This window comes from Carcharhinus amblyrhynchos, chromosome 22, assembly GCF_965287045.1.
Source record: "Carcharhinus amblyrhynchos chromosome 22, sCarAmb.v2.hapA, whole genome shotgun sequence".
Classification (NCBI taxonomy): Eukaryota; Metazoa; Chordata; class Chondrichthyes; order Carcharhiniformes; family Carcharhinidae; genus Carcharhinus; species Carcharhinus amblyrhynchos.
The window spans coordinates 45,842,648-45,859,450 of NC_137345.1; the positions used below are offsets into that span (position 1 = coordinate 45,842,648).

The window sequence follows — 16,803 nt, forward strand, 5'->3', positions numbered from 1 at the left end:
GGATGGGCAATAAATGCTAGCCAGCTAGCAATGCCCATGTCCCATGAATGAGTAAATAAAAAAGTCCCTTTTGTAACTCCTTTTAGTTTCTTTGTTTTCCCATAAAGTTTGTCATATTAGCCTGAATCTTGGCAATTGACACTGGTAAATATCAATTACCATTGACCCAGTTTAAAGTTTCCCTTTTTGAAAGTTATTGAATTTTAGGAACCATTGTATTTACCGGTCCGCATTCTTCAGCATTTCCCAAGGACATTTATTTGCTGTCTTGTATGTTTTTTCAGGCTACTGTTTGGACATTCCATAACACTGATTACTCATTTCAAAATATTGTGGTCTAAAGCTAAGATATTGTGCTCAATTTCCACATGCTGCATAATTTTCAGTTGCTTAGCTGCAGTGCTAGAGTTTAGATTGAAGTTGTCCATTACACAGCTTGGAAGCATCACTGACTTCTTGCAGCTTGTGACTATTTTCAATGCCATTTTTGCACAATGATCAACCTTGCATTGGAGTGATCAGCAAATTGCTAGGTTCACTTGACAGGCAAAAACAGTATTCTCAGTTGTGAGATTAGCAAATAGAATTGTCTATGTATTTGTCTATGTAGACGACTCTATTTACTATTTCCCCTCTAATGGGGTGTGGATTTGCTTCTCTGAGCAGTAGTAAATGTAACTTCTATTGGTTGACATTTGTTTAATGCATGGCTGTCTAGTGCGTAATTTAGATATGAGGAATTTCTGACTAAATGATTGCATGCCAATAATGTTGTTTTTCCACAGAGATTAATGTTAATATTAAAGATATCCAAGGGAGATCAGCATTAGAAATTGTGCGTGAACATCCAGCCCAGAAAAGCAAAGAGATAGCAACTCTTATTCAAGGTACAAAGCCTTTGAGTTTGGCAACATTTTAAGCACATTATCTTCAATTTAATGAAAAAACCCTTATGAATTTCATCTTAATAAACTCATCTTTTACTTGTGGGGGAAGGATAACTGGAGGGGTTTGGGATGACAACAGGTGACACCAGCTATCCATCCTCTTTGGTGTTTGACGGTGCTGAAGAGTGGGTCAGGATCATTTTGCCCTCCTCAATTGTTTCTTTCATCCCATCTTTTCCCTTTAACCTCCAAATTAATTCAGTCCACCTCTGAGCCCATAATTTTCCTTCCAAGGATTTTAACATTCTTCATTAGTGTGCAGGACTATCAGTTTGTTAAAACTTCACAATGTTAATCCCTCCACAATGGGGCGTCACGATGGCACAGTGATTAGCACTGCTGCCTCACAGCGCCAGGGACCTGGGTTCAGTTCCAGCCTCAGATCACTATCTGTGTGGAGTCTGCACATTCTCCCCGCGTCTGCGTGGGTTTCCTCCGGGTGCTCCGGTTTGTTCCCATAGTCCAGAGAATTACAGAACGAAACATGCCAGTGAGTCGCAAGGAAAACGTTAGGATATAAAAGCAAATGTTTGGTCAGAGGTTCAAATCAGGTTCCTAAAGAAGAATATCGAGACAGAAGATGGAGAGGTTCAGGGAGAAAATTCCAGAACTCAGGGCTGAGGCAATTAATCACATGGCTACCAACAATGCAGCAATTAAAAATGAGTGCAAACATACAGACCCCATATTGGCCATGCTAAATTGATCTTTAGTGTCGGGGATTAGCAGGGTAACTATGTGGGGTTGCAGAGATATGGCCTATGCGGGATTGTTGTCGGTGCAGGCTCAATGGGCCAAATGCCTGCCTCCTGCACTGAAAGGATTTTATGAATGCCTCGTCCCTGTGTTATGAAGACAATTTACAATTTTGACATCAGCATTTACAAGTAAACCTGCAAGAAACAAACATGTAGTTAGATGTGGTCTGTATGTTTGAGCTCATTTTTAATTGTTGCATTGTTGGCGGCCACGTATTTAACTGCCTCAGCCCTAAGTTCTGGAATTTTCTCCCCAAACCTGTCTTGATTTTCTCCTTTAGGATGCTGATTTGAACCTCAGAATAGTGAAGCAAATGTTGGGTCAAATATTTCCTTGTGATTCATTGGCATGTTTTGTTCTGTAGTTTTTCTGTGAAGTAACTTGGGTTTGCTCCCAGAGACAGATTTCACAGCACTCGAGTCCTGATGGAGGAAATAATGTCCTCAAATATTAGTGACCATTCCATCAGAGGCGCTGCACAAATACAAGTTGCTATTTCAGATAAATGTATACGTTTAAATCTGCCATTGTGTGCAAATGGGATGTGCATGCAATTTGACAATATTGCAAGTATGACGTAACAGGAAACCCACTCCACAACTGCCACTCTGTACTCATCTTCTAGCATAGTGTAAAAGAAGGGGTATGTTAAAAACAGTTTTTGAAATATAGCATTCATCAAGTTATGCACCATACAGATTGAGCTCCTATAGGTGAAAGATCATATGTGAAAGCGCATATTGTACTGCATTAACGGCATGCGTTTGCTGCCAGTGTAAGCACTGAAGTTGACAGCAATCCTTCACTCTATATTCGCAGTGTTTTGAAAGCTGGAGATAGCTGCTATCACCAAGTGAGCCTGCAAAGGCTGTGCTATCTGTTTCTGAAAAATATCAGTTGACGACCTGTATTACAATCATCCAACAGTAGGCCGGAAAAATTTAACACTGCAGTGAAAAAATGTCCCCAAGCCAGCTTTAGCTCCTCTCCTGGTGCCAACTGAGTAGTATCTATGAATTAATACTCAGCTACATCAGGTGAGCCAGTAACAGTGGTTGCACCTACTTTCCAAAGTAAAATGGACACACATAGAATGTCAACAGTGAGGGAGGAGGTCAGTGGGCCCGTTGAGTCCACATCTACTCTCTGGCAGAGCATCTTACCCAGGCCCACCCCCTGACCTATCATAGAATCCCTACAGCGCAGAAGGAGGCCATTCAGCCCATCAAGCCTGCACCGATAATAATCCCACTCAAGCCCTATTCTCACAACCCCACGTATTTACTTTGCTTATCCCCCTGACACTTAAGAGGCAACTTAGCGTGGCCAATCAACCTAATCTGCAAATCTTTGGAGTGAGAGGACCCCAGAACACCCAGAGGAAACCCACGCAGACAAAGGGAGAACGTGCAAACTCCACACAGCCAGTCGCCCAAGGCCGTAATTGAACCAGAGCCCCTGGCACTGTGAGGCAGTCGTGGTAACCATTCTGCCACTCTGTGAAAGAGAGAGAAGTGAAGATAGTTTCACACTGCATGATAAATTGTTGAGGAGAACAACTAATATCAAGACAGCATCACCAGACAAAATCTTTTGATTGCTCAAAAAAATGTCACTGGTAACCCCAAGTATTATGGTCACTAATATTTGAGGACATTATTTCTTATATCAGGACTCGCTGTGAAATAGCAAATGTGGGAGTAAACACCATAATTAGACGATTGATATAATATTTTGCTAATCCGCCTTAATCTGTTTTCTGGAATTAAGAGCTCTCAAATCATTTCTGAAATGCTGTATTTCTGAAATATATGTGCGACTAGAATAATAATCTTATCATTGTTTTTAAGGAACTTTAAATTGCTGGAGCTACTTTTAAAGTAAGCCCAAGGCAGAATGAGGCTGATATGATAAAGTGAAATAGTATACAGTGGTGTTGTGTTTTGATTGTTTTGACAATTCTTTGATAATAGACTGGCCATTGTTTCCTTTAATTCTCCTGTTTCATCATTCTCCATGCAGATTATATGGCAGGGAGAGCGATTTTGAGTACAGAAAATACAGCTGCAGTGTCTAAAACACCTGCATTTTCTATTGCTGAGCCTGTTAATCAAAAATCCAAGGGTAAGGATAACTGCATTTGTTTAAATTCACCAAGGAAGACTCATGCTTCTGATGAAATTGCACTTAATGAACAATTTCACTTTGTTAAATTGGTATGTTTGATATGGTGAAATGTTACTTGTTGTTTGTATTTCTATTTTTTTGGTGACAGGAACAACTCTACAAAGCAAATATATGTGCTGTTTAGTAATTATAAAGGAAGAAAAGTAAGAGGAAACAGGAATGATTATTATTGGAGTCATATTAGTATAATTATGTTAAAAAGTACTACATATTTCTGGATCTTGCAGTCAACATAGATGATGGTACTGTAAAGTATAACATGAGCCGTAAAGAGCTTGGATGTCACCAAGGACAGTGCCTGTTCCACATTGAATTAGATGAAGCCACAGTGGCAAAATACAAATTTTTCTCAGTCTACCTGAGCTAGAGATTAGGGAAAAGCAATTAGATTTTGGTTTCTATGCGTGTTGTAGGCTAGATAGTGATGGTAGTGGCTTCAACCTCCTTTCTATTACATGGTTGACCAGGAATCTTTCCCACCCTCACCACCTGCCAGTGATGTGTTTTGTAGGAATTTTCCTGTTGATTATCAGCCTGTTTGGCCGCAACATGATTGACCACCAAGTTGTAGGGTGGGACTCAAACCTGGAACTTCTGACACAGAGGCTGGGATGCTTCCTACTGCACCACAAGACCTTTGTTATTTGCAATATAATACTCTAAAATCCAAAAGGTCTGGTGACACTTACTGTTTACGTTCATACATGAAGTCTGAGTGTGTGAATGAGGAATCAGAGGGCTACTAATGCAGATGGACTTGTATGGAAGCATCCATAGAAAATTTAGTGGGGAGTGGCTGGTGGCAATAAATATATGTTTAGTATTTCTGAAAACTGATGGATGTGTCAGTGAAATAGTGAAATCAGTGCAAACTATCTGAGGTGAGTTTTACCTTTATCTTAATGAGGCACAAAAATATTGAACTCCTTTTTGTAAACCTAAATCCAACATAAGTCCATAATTTAATGATGAGATTGATGGAAATGTTTGAAAGACCAGCATAAGCATCAGCTTTTCGTTTTATGAAAAATTGGTCTGTTTCATTAAGAACATAAAATATAAAACAAAATATTCTTCATGGCACTGTGCTTATTTTAAATCCAGAATGTGAAGGATGGGGTGTTGTTTCTGTCATTTAACACAATAGGGGATTTTCACAGTAACTTCACTGCAGTATACTGTAAGCCTACATGTACCACTAATAAATAAACTAAACGAGATACGTACTGTTCTGCAATCTTCATTTTGTATTTTTTCCCGTTTCGAAAACTATACTGCCTTCCATCAGAAATTTAAATGAAAAACTACGGGCACAATTGACTAGTATGGCAGGGCATGAAATTTCAGTGGGTGGCTGAAAACAAGAATTGTGCCTGGCTGGCCACAATCCTCCATGATATAATAATTTAAATATTTATAACCTCACTGTAATGTTATTGGTGAACCTGGGATGTAATAGATTGGACTCACTTAGCTCTTTGGTCTCACCTGTGGAGGTCCTCACCAGTGAGAATCAGACATGCTCCCCGCCAGTAGGTCCTGACGTGAATATTGGTGGGACGGAGGTCATTGAAGCCTCCCAGGTGGTGGGGGGGAAGGGGCAGTGCCCCTTGAGTAGTACTAGTCTGGGACCCTGGCAGTGCCAGCCTGGTGGACGGGTGCGGGGGTGGGGGGGCGGGGGGGATCGGTTGCTGTGACAGGATAAACAGATCTCTTCCTTTATCAGGAGATCGGACGCATGCACAATGGTGTCCTGAGCACCCTGTTGCCAGTCTGGCAGGTTTAGGTCCCACACCCTCCTTACTGGCGTGAATCTCCTGATAGCCTCTGCATTGCACAGAGTTCTGTAAATTACTGAGATGTCAAAAAACAGGTGAGAAAACCTTCTGTTTCCTTGCCCGTTTGACACTTAGAATATTTTGCAGAAAATTCCGCCCTCCATAATAGTACAATAGTTGAAAGTAATAATACTCAGAATGATTAAAATTATTTTAAATGTCTAGTTATGACTAACAATATATTCAGAGGAAGTAAGATTGTTAGCCTGCATTTAATGAATCAATATTTCTTATACTACTTCATCCTTTTGATGCAAGCTGTTGATGAAAAGCAAATAGTTGTTTACTGAGTGTGTAACAATATGGTCTTCAGTGGCTGGATTGTTCAGCTTTCGCTTTGGTAGTAGATTGTGATTGTCTGGGTGAATCTGACTGGGTATACAACTCATCTTGTTTCCGTTCTGTCCCCCAATTTAAAGGTGAGGAGCAAATGGAATTAACTAAGCTTATTACAGAATTTGAAAGCCAGCCAGATGAGGAATGTCCATATGAGGCCTTGTACAATGCAACATCACACTCCATAGACAATTTGAAAGCATCTGACAAAGAAACGAGTTCAAGTCAGGAATTAATTGAGGTCAGTACTAAAAGAACGAGTAATTTAAAATTGTGTTGCGGGTAAATAAATATCTTACTGGTTTATGCTGGAGAAGTGGACTTAGTAGTTCTTGCACCTGCCTGTCCGTACAGTAGTATGTCTGTGGCTAATAAGTAATCTTCAAGAATTAAAACATGAATCTGTGACATATGAAGTAAAACATTATGAAGATGTGTGTGTCTGCAGGAAATCAAATGCATTTTTTTTACATTTTTAGCATCCTTTGAAATGCTCGCGTAATCTGGGGTTGGTGGTCACTAAGTGTACTTTTCCACATGTCACTGGAAACACATAACTGCAACAGCGGTTTGTTTGTTCCATATTGACTGGTGGGCTGATGATAAAATGTTATCTCATAAATAGTGTGTCCTTAACTTATTTTGTCTCTTACAAAACTAAATTTGCTTTAGAAGTGAAGTTTCTATTTTAATGTTCCATTATGAATAAACAGGAATCGGTTGTGTGCTACTGATGTTCATTCATCTAACTCTATTTGTCTTTTGGTTTTTCTGAACAAACGGTCTTTTACTTTGTTTTGGCAGGGGCAAGGGACGCAGGACAGGATTATGTAAATGTCTTAGAATAGCCTAAGCAGTTGTCATAGTGATGGTAGTAGTTAAACATTAACAACGGTTATATAATGCAAGTCTGCTGTCATCTCAATAATATTTGTAGCATTCAAATTCTGACTTGCTTAGAATCAGGTCACACAGTTTTGAAGCACTGCCGTAGTTGCTAAAGCAAACCTGGGGAACTTCCGTGCTAGCACTATATTGCACCAGTGTTATTAGAAACATATATTGGTTATTTTCCATTGGCTTACAAGCTGGAAATGCCTCATTGCTCTTTCGAAGCAGTATTTTTCAAACTTGAATTTGGAAGTTCTCCCTGCAAATATTGGCTGCTAGGATTAGGTGGGACGTGTGGCACAGAAACAGGCCTTTTGACTCGAACTGTCCACGCCAGGGTTCATGCTGCACTTGAGCCTCCTCCCACTTTTGCTCTCTAATCTATCATGGTAACCATCAATTCCATTTTTGTTTGTATCCTTGTCTAGTTTCCCTTTAAATAAATCCATACTTTATTTTCATTCACTCCCTCTGGTAACAAATTCCCCATTCTCACCATTCGGGATAAAAAAGTTTGTCTGAGTTCCTATTGGATTTCTTGGTGATGTTCCTATCTTGATGGCCTCTAGTTGAGGGGAATATTATTAGTGGAAACATTCTGTCTGCATCCACGCTATCAAAACTTTCTTATTTTTAAATATGTCTACTAGGTCACCCATCAATCATTTTTCAGCAGAGTAATGATCCAGCCAGTCAATCCTTTCTTGGTATGTAAACCCATGTATTTGTGGTATCATTCTTGCGCATCTTCTCGGCACCTTCTCCAGTGCCCCAGTCCTTTTCATAATGTGGCAACCAAAATTCTAGGTAGTACTCTAAATGTGGTCCAACCAAGGTTTGATTTGGGTTTAGCATAATATCCCCACTTTTCAGTTCTATCCCTCTAGAAATAAAGCCTTTGTCTCGATTTTGCTTTTTTAAAAAATGGCCTTGCTAGCCTGTGCCACAACTTTTAGTGACTGATTTATTTGTATTCTGAGATTCCTTTGATGCATTGACCCCACGCATGTTTCCACCTTCCAAGTAATGTTACTGCCCTATTCTTCCTTTCAAATGTACAACCCCACATTTATCTGTGTTGAGCTTCGTTTGCTGATTATTTACCCATTCTACATTACCCAGGACTTCAGAACTACCCAGAGAGAAAATAGTGCATTGCCAGCGCTGTAATTTGATGACAGTGGTACCAAGTTTAAAAAGTACGCAAGATATATTCAGTGCAAACTTTAGCAGACATTGTTTTTGGTATACTAAATAGCAAGAAATTGGGCTGGTTAGTACCCAGTTAGAATTCCAAGTGGTATATGCAAAATGCGTACAGTTTGGCAAATTGCACCGGGTGACATATTGCTAACGGCATTAGTGTTCAGGTTGCAACTGCCTTTAGGAATTATGCAAAGTAGGCATATAACGATATCAGTCAGCATGCAATATTCATTTAACACGTATCATTTTGGAGCTCAAATCTTTATCAAGCATCTTTTCTTAAAATTGCGTTGCTGAACATGCTTTCAGGAACAGGAAGAACTCCCTCCCCACTGATACTATTTAAAGGGATAATCAGTTCCTGATCTTTAGTTGCTGGTTGATTTCTTTTGGCTGTTGCTATGAGTCTACAAGTGCTTGTTCCTTTTTGTAGTTTTCAATTTGAAAATGACAATAGAAAGTACTCTGGCAGTTGCTGGTAGAGATGTTGCTGACTTCTGCACAAAACCCATGCTTCCAGACATAGCCATGCTAGTAGGTATTCCCCTTGGAGAGTATGTGGAGCATGTAGAACAGGACAAATTTCTGAAATTTGGGCTGAGGAAGAGGGGAGAGGGCTCTTGATTGGAGTCCAAACGTCTTTTCTCCTAGGCCTTTTTGGAGATTTTTCCGGGGGCGATATATTGTAAGCAGGAGCTCCTTTATCATTCTCACTAATCCTTCATTGTGAGATACAAACACACAACAGCATTACCTTCAGTGTTTAAACATTTTGTGTTTCCTCCTTTAGATTGATTAGGTAGCACAAGTACTAAAGTCTGCGTGTGTGTAAGTCTTTTAACGTTAATATATCTAGAAATGAGATGTTTTTAATTTATTGTAAATGAATCTTCCCTATTCGATTTCCAAAGTGAAAATCCTCTGACTACTTGACAGAAGGTAACTTATAGGAAGGAGTCTCACATCTGCAGCCTCTTCTACAAATTAATTGCCAGCAATTAGCACTCACCAGCATTCGATGGTTTTGACAATTCCAAGTTTCTTTCCCTTCAGTACTTCTTTTTAAAGTGAGTGCTGACAAGCAGGTCAGAGTACTGATCTCCAATGGCCCAATGTGCAAAAAGGGATATGTACAAATTTATTCTGTAGCACTAAGCTAACCATCAGATAATACATGATATAATTTACATATATTTCACATTTCAGTGATATCCTCCTGCCCCCAAAAACTAATGCATCTTTTCACATGATCATCCACATTTCAATGAGACATAGATTGGAACCTCCTAGCACAGAAGCACCCACCCTATGTTCCACTTTATAGATTGGTTAATTCATTAATCATGCCCCCCAATGTCATATGTTTTACAATTGACGTTGAAAGTATATAGACAAATATAAATATGGACAGAGGTATGTTGGCTGTTTAAAAATCATGAATGTTATGGCACAGAAGAATGTCATTGGGCCGTTGTACTTGCGCCAGCTTTTTGAGAGAGCTATCAAATTAGTCACACTCCTGTCTGTTCTTCCCCCATGACCCTGCAATTTTTTCACTTTGAATTTTTATCTAATTCTTTACACCTTGCTGCAAGCTATTATTTTTAATTTATTAAACTAAACTTCCATTGCAGCCAGAGGCTGAATTAGGCTAAATTTTAAAATCAATTTCAGAAAAGCACAAAGAAATTCAGGTGAAATTCACAGCCAGCATTGCAGTCAACAGCACAACCATATTTTCACCAAGCGGCTACTGAGATTGTCTCGCTTGAACTACTCATTACTGCCCTCTGCTTGATGCAGGAAACCTTCCAAACACTTCTATTTCCAAATGCAGCTGTACTCCAGCTCCATGCTACGCAGGTCAAAGTCAGCTATCTTCTTGAGAACGTCTCTGCAGATTAAGTTTTTGGTGCCTTTGAAGAATTTGAGGGCTAGGCAGCATTCATTCAGGTGGAGGGCCTGCCATTCCTCTATTTCCTCCAATGTCTGCCACTTCTCCCATGATTGGAGGAATGGAGCAGTGAGTTTGGTGGTGGTGTTGGTGGTGGTGTTTGGGGGGGAGAGAGAGAGAGACGACAGCATTTGTGATTGGAGGAGAAGCTGCTTGCAGGTTGCTCTCTCCACTTCAGGGGAGATGTTACTCTCAATCTTTGTCCTGTGATTGAATTCTCCCTGGCTTGTTTTTTGTGGCTTTTGAGGGTGAATTCACCTGGCAGTCGTGTGTATTTTGAATCCTGTCTAAGATAGACTTGTCCACTATTTGGTTTACAAGACTAAATATGGTAGTGGGTTACATAGGTAGAATGTATGAGATCATTCTTTGATGGTTAAATGTATAATGTCTGCAATTGTTGTCATATGCAAAAAAGCATTATGTCGGCTGCATATTATAAAACTTGAATTTCAAAATCAAATCTCATTAAATCTTTCGTAAAATTCTGAAATGAGCATTATAATAATCCATTTTGTTATCTGCCCATCAGTCTTTCCAGTGGCCTGAGACAATACAGTAAACCTGCAGGTCCAGCAGAGGGTGCAGTAACCTTGAATAAAAATCCAACACAGGCAATTCTATATTAGACAGATTTGAGTTATGAATGGTCAGAGTGAAAATTTTTACTGTTTAAATGTAGCAGTTTTAGTTTTATGAGAAAGTAATATTCTGAATTCTTAGCATCCTGTGTAATAATCAGAAGTAGAACATGATTATTCCATATTAGCAGGGAAATAAGCATGAAGACATCTTCCCTTGAAGACTTGGCCATGTTGGTGATTGATGTTGGGACATAATTGACAGGAACCTTTACATTTCTTTGCAGTATGGAGGAAATGTTGCTGTTAAGGGACTTTGGTTCATTTTCCATTAAGTGAACCTTTATTTTGTTGTTATCATTTGCAGAAGTTCAGGGAGTTTTTGAGCAAATACAATTGGACAGAGCTAGCTGGTAAAATTGTGCTTGTTATTGTTTGCTGTCATTGGATGATATTACAACTTTTGAAATACCATTGCAAACAATTTAATCTAGTGATCCAGAATGTGAGGCCAGAATTTGACTATATTAAAGATGATAGGTGTTGTTTCATACTTTGGACTGAAGATTTTAATTCCTTGTTATCTTCAATCCTTGAGGAGGAAATGGCTGACTGAAGATTATATACAAGCCGTTGTTAGGCATTTTAATTCATGGTAGCAGCATAATTAAATCAGATTTTTCCCTCGATTGAGATTTTTCAGATAAGTGGCATTAACTAAAAATAATACAATTTGGGTGCATGCCGCAGATAGCAACAATGAAGACAAAACACTGAGGATTTATGGCTGATGTGTCACATGTGGCTTGGCCCAAGGAATATTAACTCAAGAGGTAGATATCCTTTGGGGAAAATGATTTAGCCAGCTGCAAAATACTTGGAATTTGCATTGAGTGACTTTTCATTTGAACATTTATGTTTCTTGTCCTGAATCTAAAGGAGAACTGTTCATTTAAGGGGATATTGTATTATTAGAATAATTTATAAATATACCAAAGGGAATTTTCAGTAGTCTCTTGAAATTATACACATTTACGCAGAAATTTATGTGAGACATAGAAGATATTAGTATAGCCTGAGATGTTTGTATTGGTGGAATCTTGTGCTTTGGGGGAAGGGGGAGGATGGCATCTCACCTGCTAGCTGGAGAGTTGCTGAGAGACCCGCACTGTCTTTTTGGGAGGGTCAGCCAAACTCCCTGCTAGTTGGGTAATCTCAAGGCCTGGGATAAGGACCCTGAGGCCAGAAGTCCCACCTGGTGAGACTTGACGTCTCGTCAAAGGTCAGCAGCTCTTGTGCTCAACAATGCTGCTGAGAAGGTTGTGGCTGCTGTCGGAAGGACATTCTCCAGAGGACCAGGCTACAGGTAAGTAATGTGGGACCAGAGATAGGTGGTGGGATGAAGGAGGTTGGAAGCAAGGCCACAGAAATGGCTGTCTGTAGTCCCCTCCTTTCCTGATGTCCTGCCGTTTCATTGGGCCCAAAATACTTTTGAATCCCTCCAGCTCCTTCTCGCCTTCCCAAGGTGACGTGACCCACATAGGTTCATCTGCCGTGTATGCTGCATGGCAACAGGCTTGCTTGGAGCTGGGTTAATCCCAGCTTGAGCAGGACTAAACCTTAGTTGGCAGCTAAGGGTTTCAATTGATGGCAAGATGGGAAATTCGACCTTGGGCCTTCCTGCAGTCAACTTAATCCTGGTAGAAGTAGAAAGATGCTGTGATCCAGACACGTCATCACCCCATCAAAATTATTGTATTTTCTGCACTTCCTTACATTTCCTAAGAGATCCAGAGATCAGATTTAGGTACTGTAACTCTAGATATAGAAGTGTTGATGTCACTAGTTCATTATTTCAGACATACTTGATTTGGAAGCTTGGGAGAACCAGGAACCATTGTAGGCTAATTAAAATGGGTGGCAGATCAATGAGATCTGGTGGGGGATAGGATATGAGCAACAGAATTTGGAATGAGCAGATAAAGGATGAACAACCAGCCAGGAGATAATTAGAGTGATGGAATCTGGACACTGCAAAGACAGTGAAGAAGATTTCGCTGGTAGGTGGGCTGAGGTACAAGTGATTTATATAAAAAAAATCATTCATGGGATGTAGTCATTGCTGGCAAGACCAACATTTGTTGCACATCCCTAATTGCCCTTTGACAGGTGATGATGAGCTACCTTCTTAACCCGCTAAAGTCAATCTGATGCCTACATATCACATTGCTGTTAGGGAGGGATTTCTTAGATTTTGACCCAGAGAAAGTGAAGAAATGGTGATGCAGTTCCAAATTAAGACTGTGTGTGGCTTTAAGGGGCACATGCATGTGCTCGTGTTCCCCTGCATCTGCTGCCCTTGTATCTTTTATCTGATAGAGGTTGAGAATTTGAATGGTTTTGTTAAAGAATCCCTAATGAGTTGCTGCAGTGCATCTTGTATATGGTACGCAGGCTGTAATGGTGTGTTGGTGGTGGAGGATGTGAGTGTTTGTGAATGGGGTGCTGATTAAGTAGGCCTGTTTTTCATGGATGGTGTGTGTCTTACTGAGTACATTAAGATCTCTGTCAAGACTTTTTTATTAAAGAAAATCTGAAATCCCAGGTATTTACTGAACGAATGAAGCCACAAGAGTTCACTGTTTAAAGCAGAAGGAATTTAACTGTATAAGAATCAAATAAAGCATATATGAAATATTACCTTAACTAACCGATAACCACCTGTGTTCTAAAATCGTAGGTTAAACATGAATTAACAGGCAGCTTACAGTTGATTAGAAACTATAAAATACATGTTAAATGACAGATATTAAGAAATCTTATGAGTCGGCTCAGTAGTCCAGTGAGCATACATGTCATCAGTTTCAATCACAAAGTGCTTCAAAACTCTGTCTCACAAAGAATTTCAGCACTTCCTCTAGGATGTAGTCTGAACTCCCGATGACTGCAGCAAACAACCCGAGTTCCAGGGTCACTGTCTTTGCCATACACCTGTAGAACCTCCTTAACTTGGTGTACATCCACCCATGCTATCTTCAAGCAACTGAAACAGCCGCAGCATCTATGTTTTTGTTTATTCTCAGCTTCTTGATCTAGCCATTGTTGTCTTAAGTGTGCCACTTGAATGCTTAGCACCTACTGAGATCTGAGGGCTCTTTTATATGAATTCAACCAGGTCAGCCTCCCTTCAAGTGTTGTGTTTCCAAACACAGTTTTATTTGCAGTTTCCTTAGAAACAGGGAGGATCCAATTCACTTTCTCTGTTTCCCTTTCCTTGTTGTCCTCAAAAACTACAAGCTTTGAAACTCCTGATTCCAGCACAAATGTTGTTGCAGCCACACTTATCCAAGCAAGTGTCAAATATTCCACCATGCTCTTGACTTCATAGAATCATGGAAACCGTAAGGTACCTTTATGGATGGTGGACAGGCTTTGGGGAATCAGGAGGTGAGCTTTTCTCCTCAGAATTCCGAAGCCTCTAACTTCTCTTGCAACATCATTATTTAGATAGCTGGTCCAGTTCAAAGCCTGGTCAGTGGTAACCCTCAGGATGTTGATAGTGGGAGAATTCAATGATAGTATTATCTTGAATGTCAGTTGCAGCACCTTAGTGGTCATGCCTTCAGTTACATAGGCCCCAAGCACTAGAATTCCTTTTTGCTCTGCCCCTCTACCTTGCTGTCTTTCTTTTCAGACATTCTTTAAAACATACCTCCCCAACCAAGCTTTTGGTCATTAGGCCAAATATCTCTTTGATGAACATTCTTTGTTTTATGATGCTCCATGAAGAGCTTGGGATGTTTCATTATGTCAAATGTTTTGTGTAAATGTTGTTATTATCCAATGCCTTCAGCCATTTCTTGACATATGGAGAGAGTTGAATTGGCTAAAGATTAGCATTGGTGATGATAAGGACCTTGAGAGGAGGCTGGGATGGATCATCTAATTGGCACTTTTGCCAAAGATGTTTTGCACTTGTATGTTGCACTCCACTGTCATTGATTGGGTGGTTCTGGAGCCTCTTCGTCAGATTAATTGTTTACACATCCACCACCATTCATGATGGGATGTGACAGGCTTGCAAAGCTTTGATCTGACCTGTTGGTTGTGGGATTGTTTAGCTCTGTTGAATGCTGCTTTTGCTCTTTGTCATGTAGCAGTGTAGTTTCACCAGACTGACACCTGATTTTTAGGTATGCCTGTTGCTGCTCCCCTGCATTTTTCATTGAAGCAGACTAGACTGGTATAGGCTGTAACTGTCAAATAGATTTTTTTAAACAGGAAAGGGAGAATATATGAGCTGTAGCAATAGTACTTTGTTGATTTACAGCAGCTAAGAGTTCAATTGTCCATCATTTTAAGATAAAAAGTAGCGGTTATACTTTCTCCCCTAAACACTTTGAAATATCTGTATTGAATCGTGCAGGTTAGCTTTTCCCTTGCATGCATGACCAAGGCAATAGAATCACAGAATTATTACAGTGTAGAAGGCTATCAGTCTGTTGTGTCTGCATCATATTTTTGAATAAGCAATTCCCTTAAGGGGCTTTTCCCCCATCTTTCCCCCACCCTGCACGTTCTTCTTTTTTGGATAACATTTTAATTCCCTTTTGAATATTTCAATTGAATCTGTCTCCACATCACTCTCAGGCAATTCATTCCATACCATAACCACTTGCTGTGCAAAAATGTTTTTCCATATGCCGCTTTTGCTTCTTTTACCAATGACTTCAAACCTGTACCCTCTGGTTCTTGATCCTTTCACGAGAGGAAAGTTCTTCTCTGCCAGCAGTCCTCATAATTTTGAATAGCTCTATCAAATCTCTCAGCCTCTTATTAACAAAGGAAAACAGACCCAACTTCTCCAATCCATCTTCTTAACTTCATATTCACGTGGCGGCATGGCAGTACAGTAGTTAGCACTAATGTCTCACAGCATCACGGACCATGGAGTTTAATTTAGACAAATGCGTGGTGATGCATTTTGGTAGATTGAACCAGGGCAGGTTTAACCAGTTAATGGTAGGGCATTAGGGAGAGTTACAGAACAAAGAAATTGAGGGGTACGTGTTCACAGCTCCTTGAAAGTGGAGTCACAGGTGGGCAGAGTGGTGAAGAAGGCATTTGGCATGCTTGGTTTCATCGGTCAGAACATTGAATACAGGAGTTGGGATGTCTTCTTGAAGTTGTACAAGACATTCTTAAGGTCACACTTGGAATACTGTGCAATTCTGGTCACTATTATAGAAAGGATATTGTTAAACTAGAAAGAGTGCAGAAAAAATTTACTAGGATGCTGTCGGGACTTGATTGAGTTATAAGGAGAGGCTGAATAGACTGGGACTTTTTCCTCTGGAGCATAGGAGGCTGAGGTGTGACCTTATAGAGGTCTATAAAATAATGGGCATTGATTAGCTAGATAGTCAATATCTCTTCCCAAAGATAGGGGAGTCTGAAACTAGAGAGCATAGGTTTAAGGTGAAAGGGGAGAGATATAGAAGTGTCCAGAGGAGCAATATTTTCACACAGTAGTGAGCGTCTGGAACAAGCTGCCAGAGGTAACAGTAGAGGTGGGTACAATTTTGTCTTTTAAAAAGCATTTAGATATTACATGGATATAATGGGTGTAGAGGGATATGGGCCAAATGTGGACAATTGGGATTAGCTTAGAGGTTTTAAAGAAAAGGGTGGCATGGACAAGTTGGGCCGAAGGGCCTGTTTCCATGCTGTAAACCTCTATGACTATATGACCCAAGTTCGACTTCCTGTTTGGGTGACTGTCTGCGAAGTTTGCACGTTCTCCCTGTGTCTTCGTGAGTTTCTTCCGGGTGCTCTGATTTCCTCCCATAGTCCAGAGATGTGCTGGTTAGGTAGATGTGCTGGTTAGGTAGATTGGCCATGCTAAATCCTCCTTCAGTGTGCCCGAACAGGTGCCGGAGTGTAGCGACTAGGGGATTTTTGCAGTAACTTCATCGCAGTGTTAATGTAAGCCTACTTGTGACACTAATAAATAAACTTAAACTTAACTGAGGTTCCTCATGCCTGAAATCATTATTGTGAATCTTCTTTGCGCTCTCTCCAATGTCTCCAGATCTGTCGAAAAG

At 40.1% G+C, this 16,803-nt stretch overlaps 1 protein-coding gene across 13 annotated transcripts in view; it reads left to right on the forward strand.

Moving 5' to 3' along the window:
- anks1aa (ankyrin repeat and sterile alpha motif domain containing 1Aa) overlaps window positions 1–16,803 on the forward strand; it is a 373,296-nt gene that overhangs the window by 126,239 nt on the left and 230,254 nt on the right. For all 13 annotated transcript variants that reach the window (XM_080210246.1, XM_080210245.1, XM_080210251.1 and 10 more), the window contains 3 exons: window positions 786–887; window positions 3,729–3,830; window positions 6,151–6,308. In XM_080210246.1, the coding sequence (XP_080066372.1) occupies window positions 786–887; window positions 3,729–3,830; window positions 6,151–6,308 (362 nt within the window). The remainder of the gene's footprint in view (window positions 1–785; window positions 888–3,728; window positions 3,831–6,150; window positions 6,309–16,803) is intronic.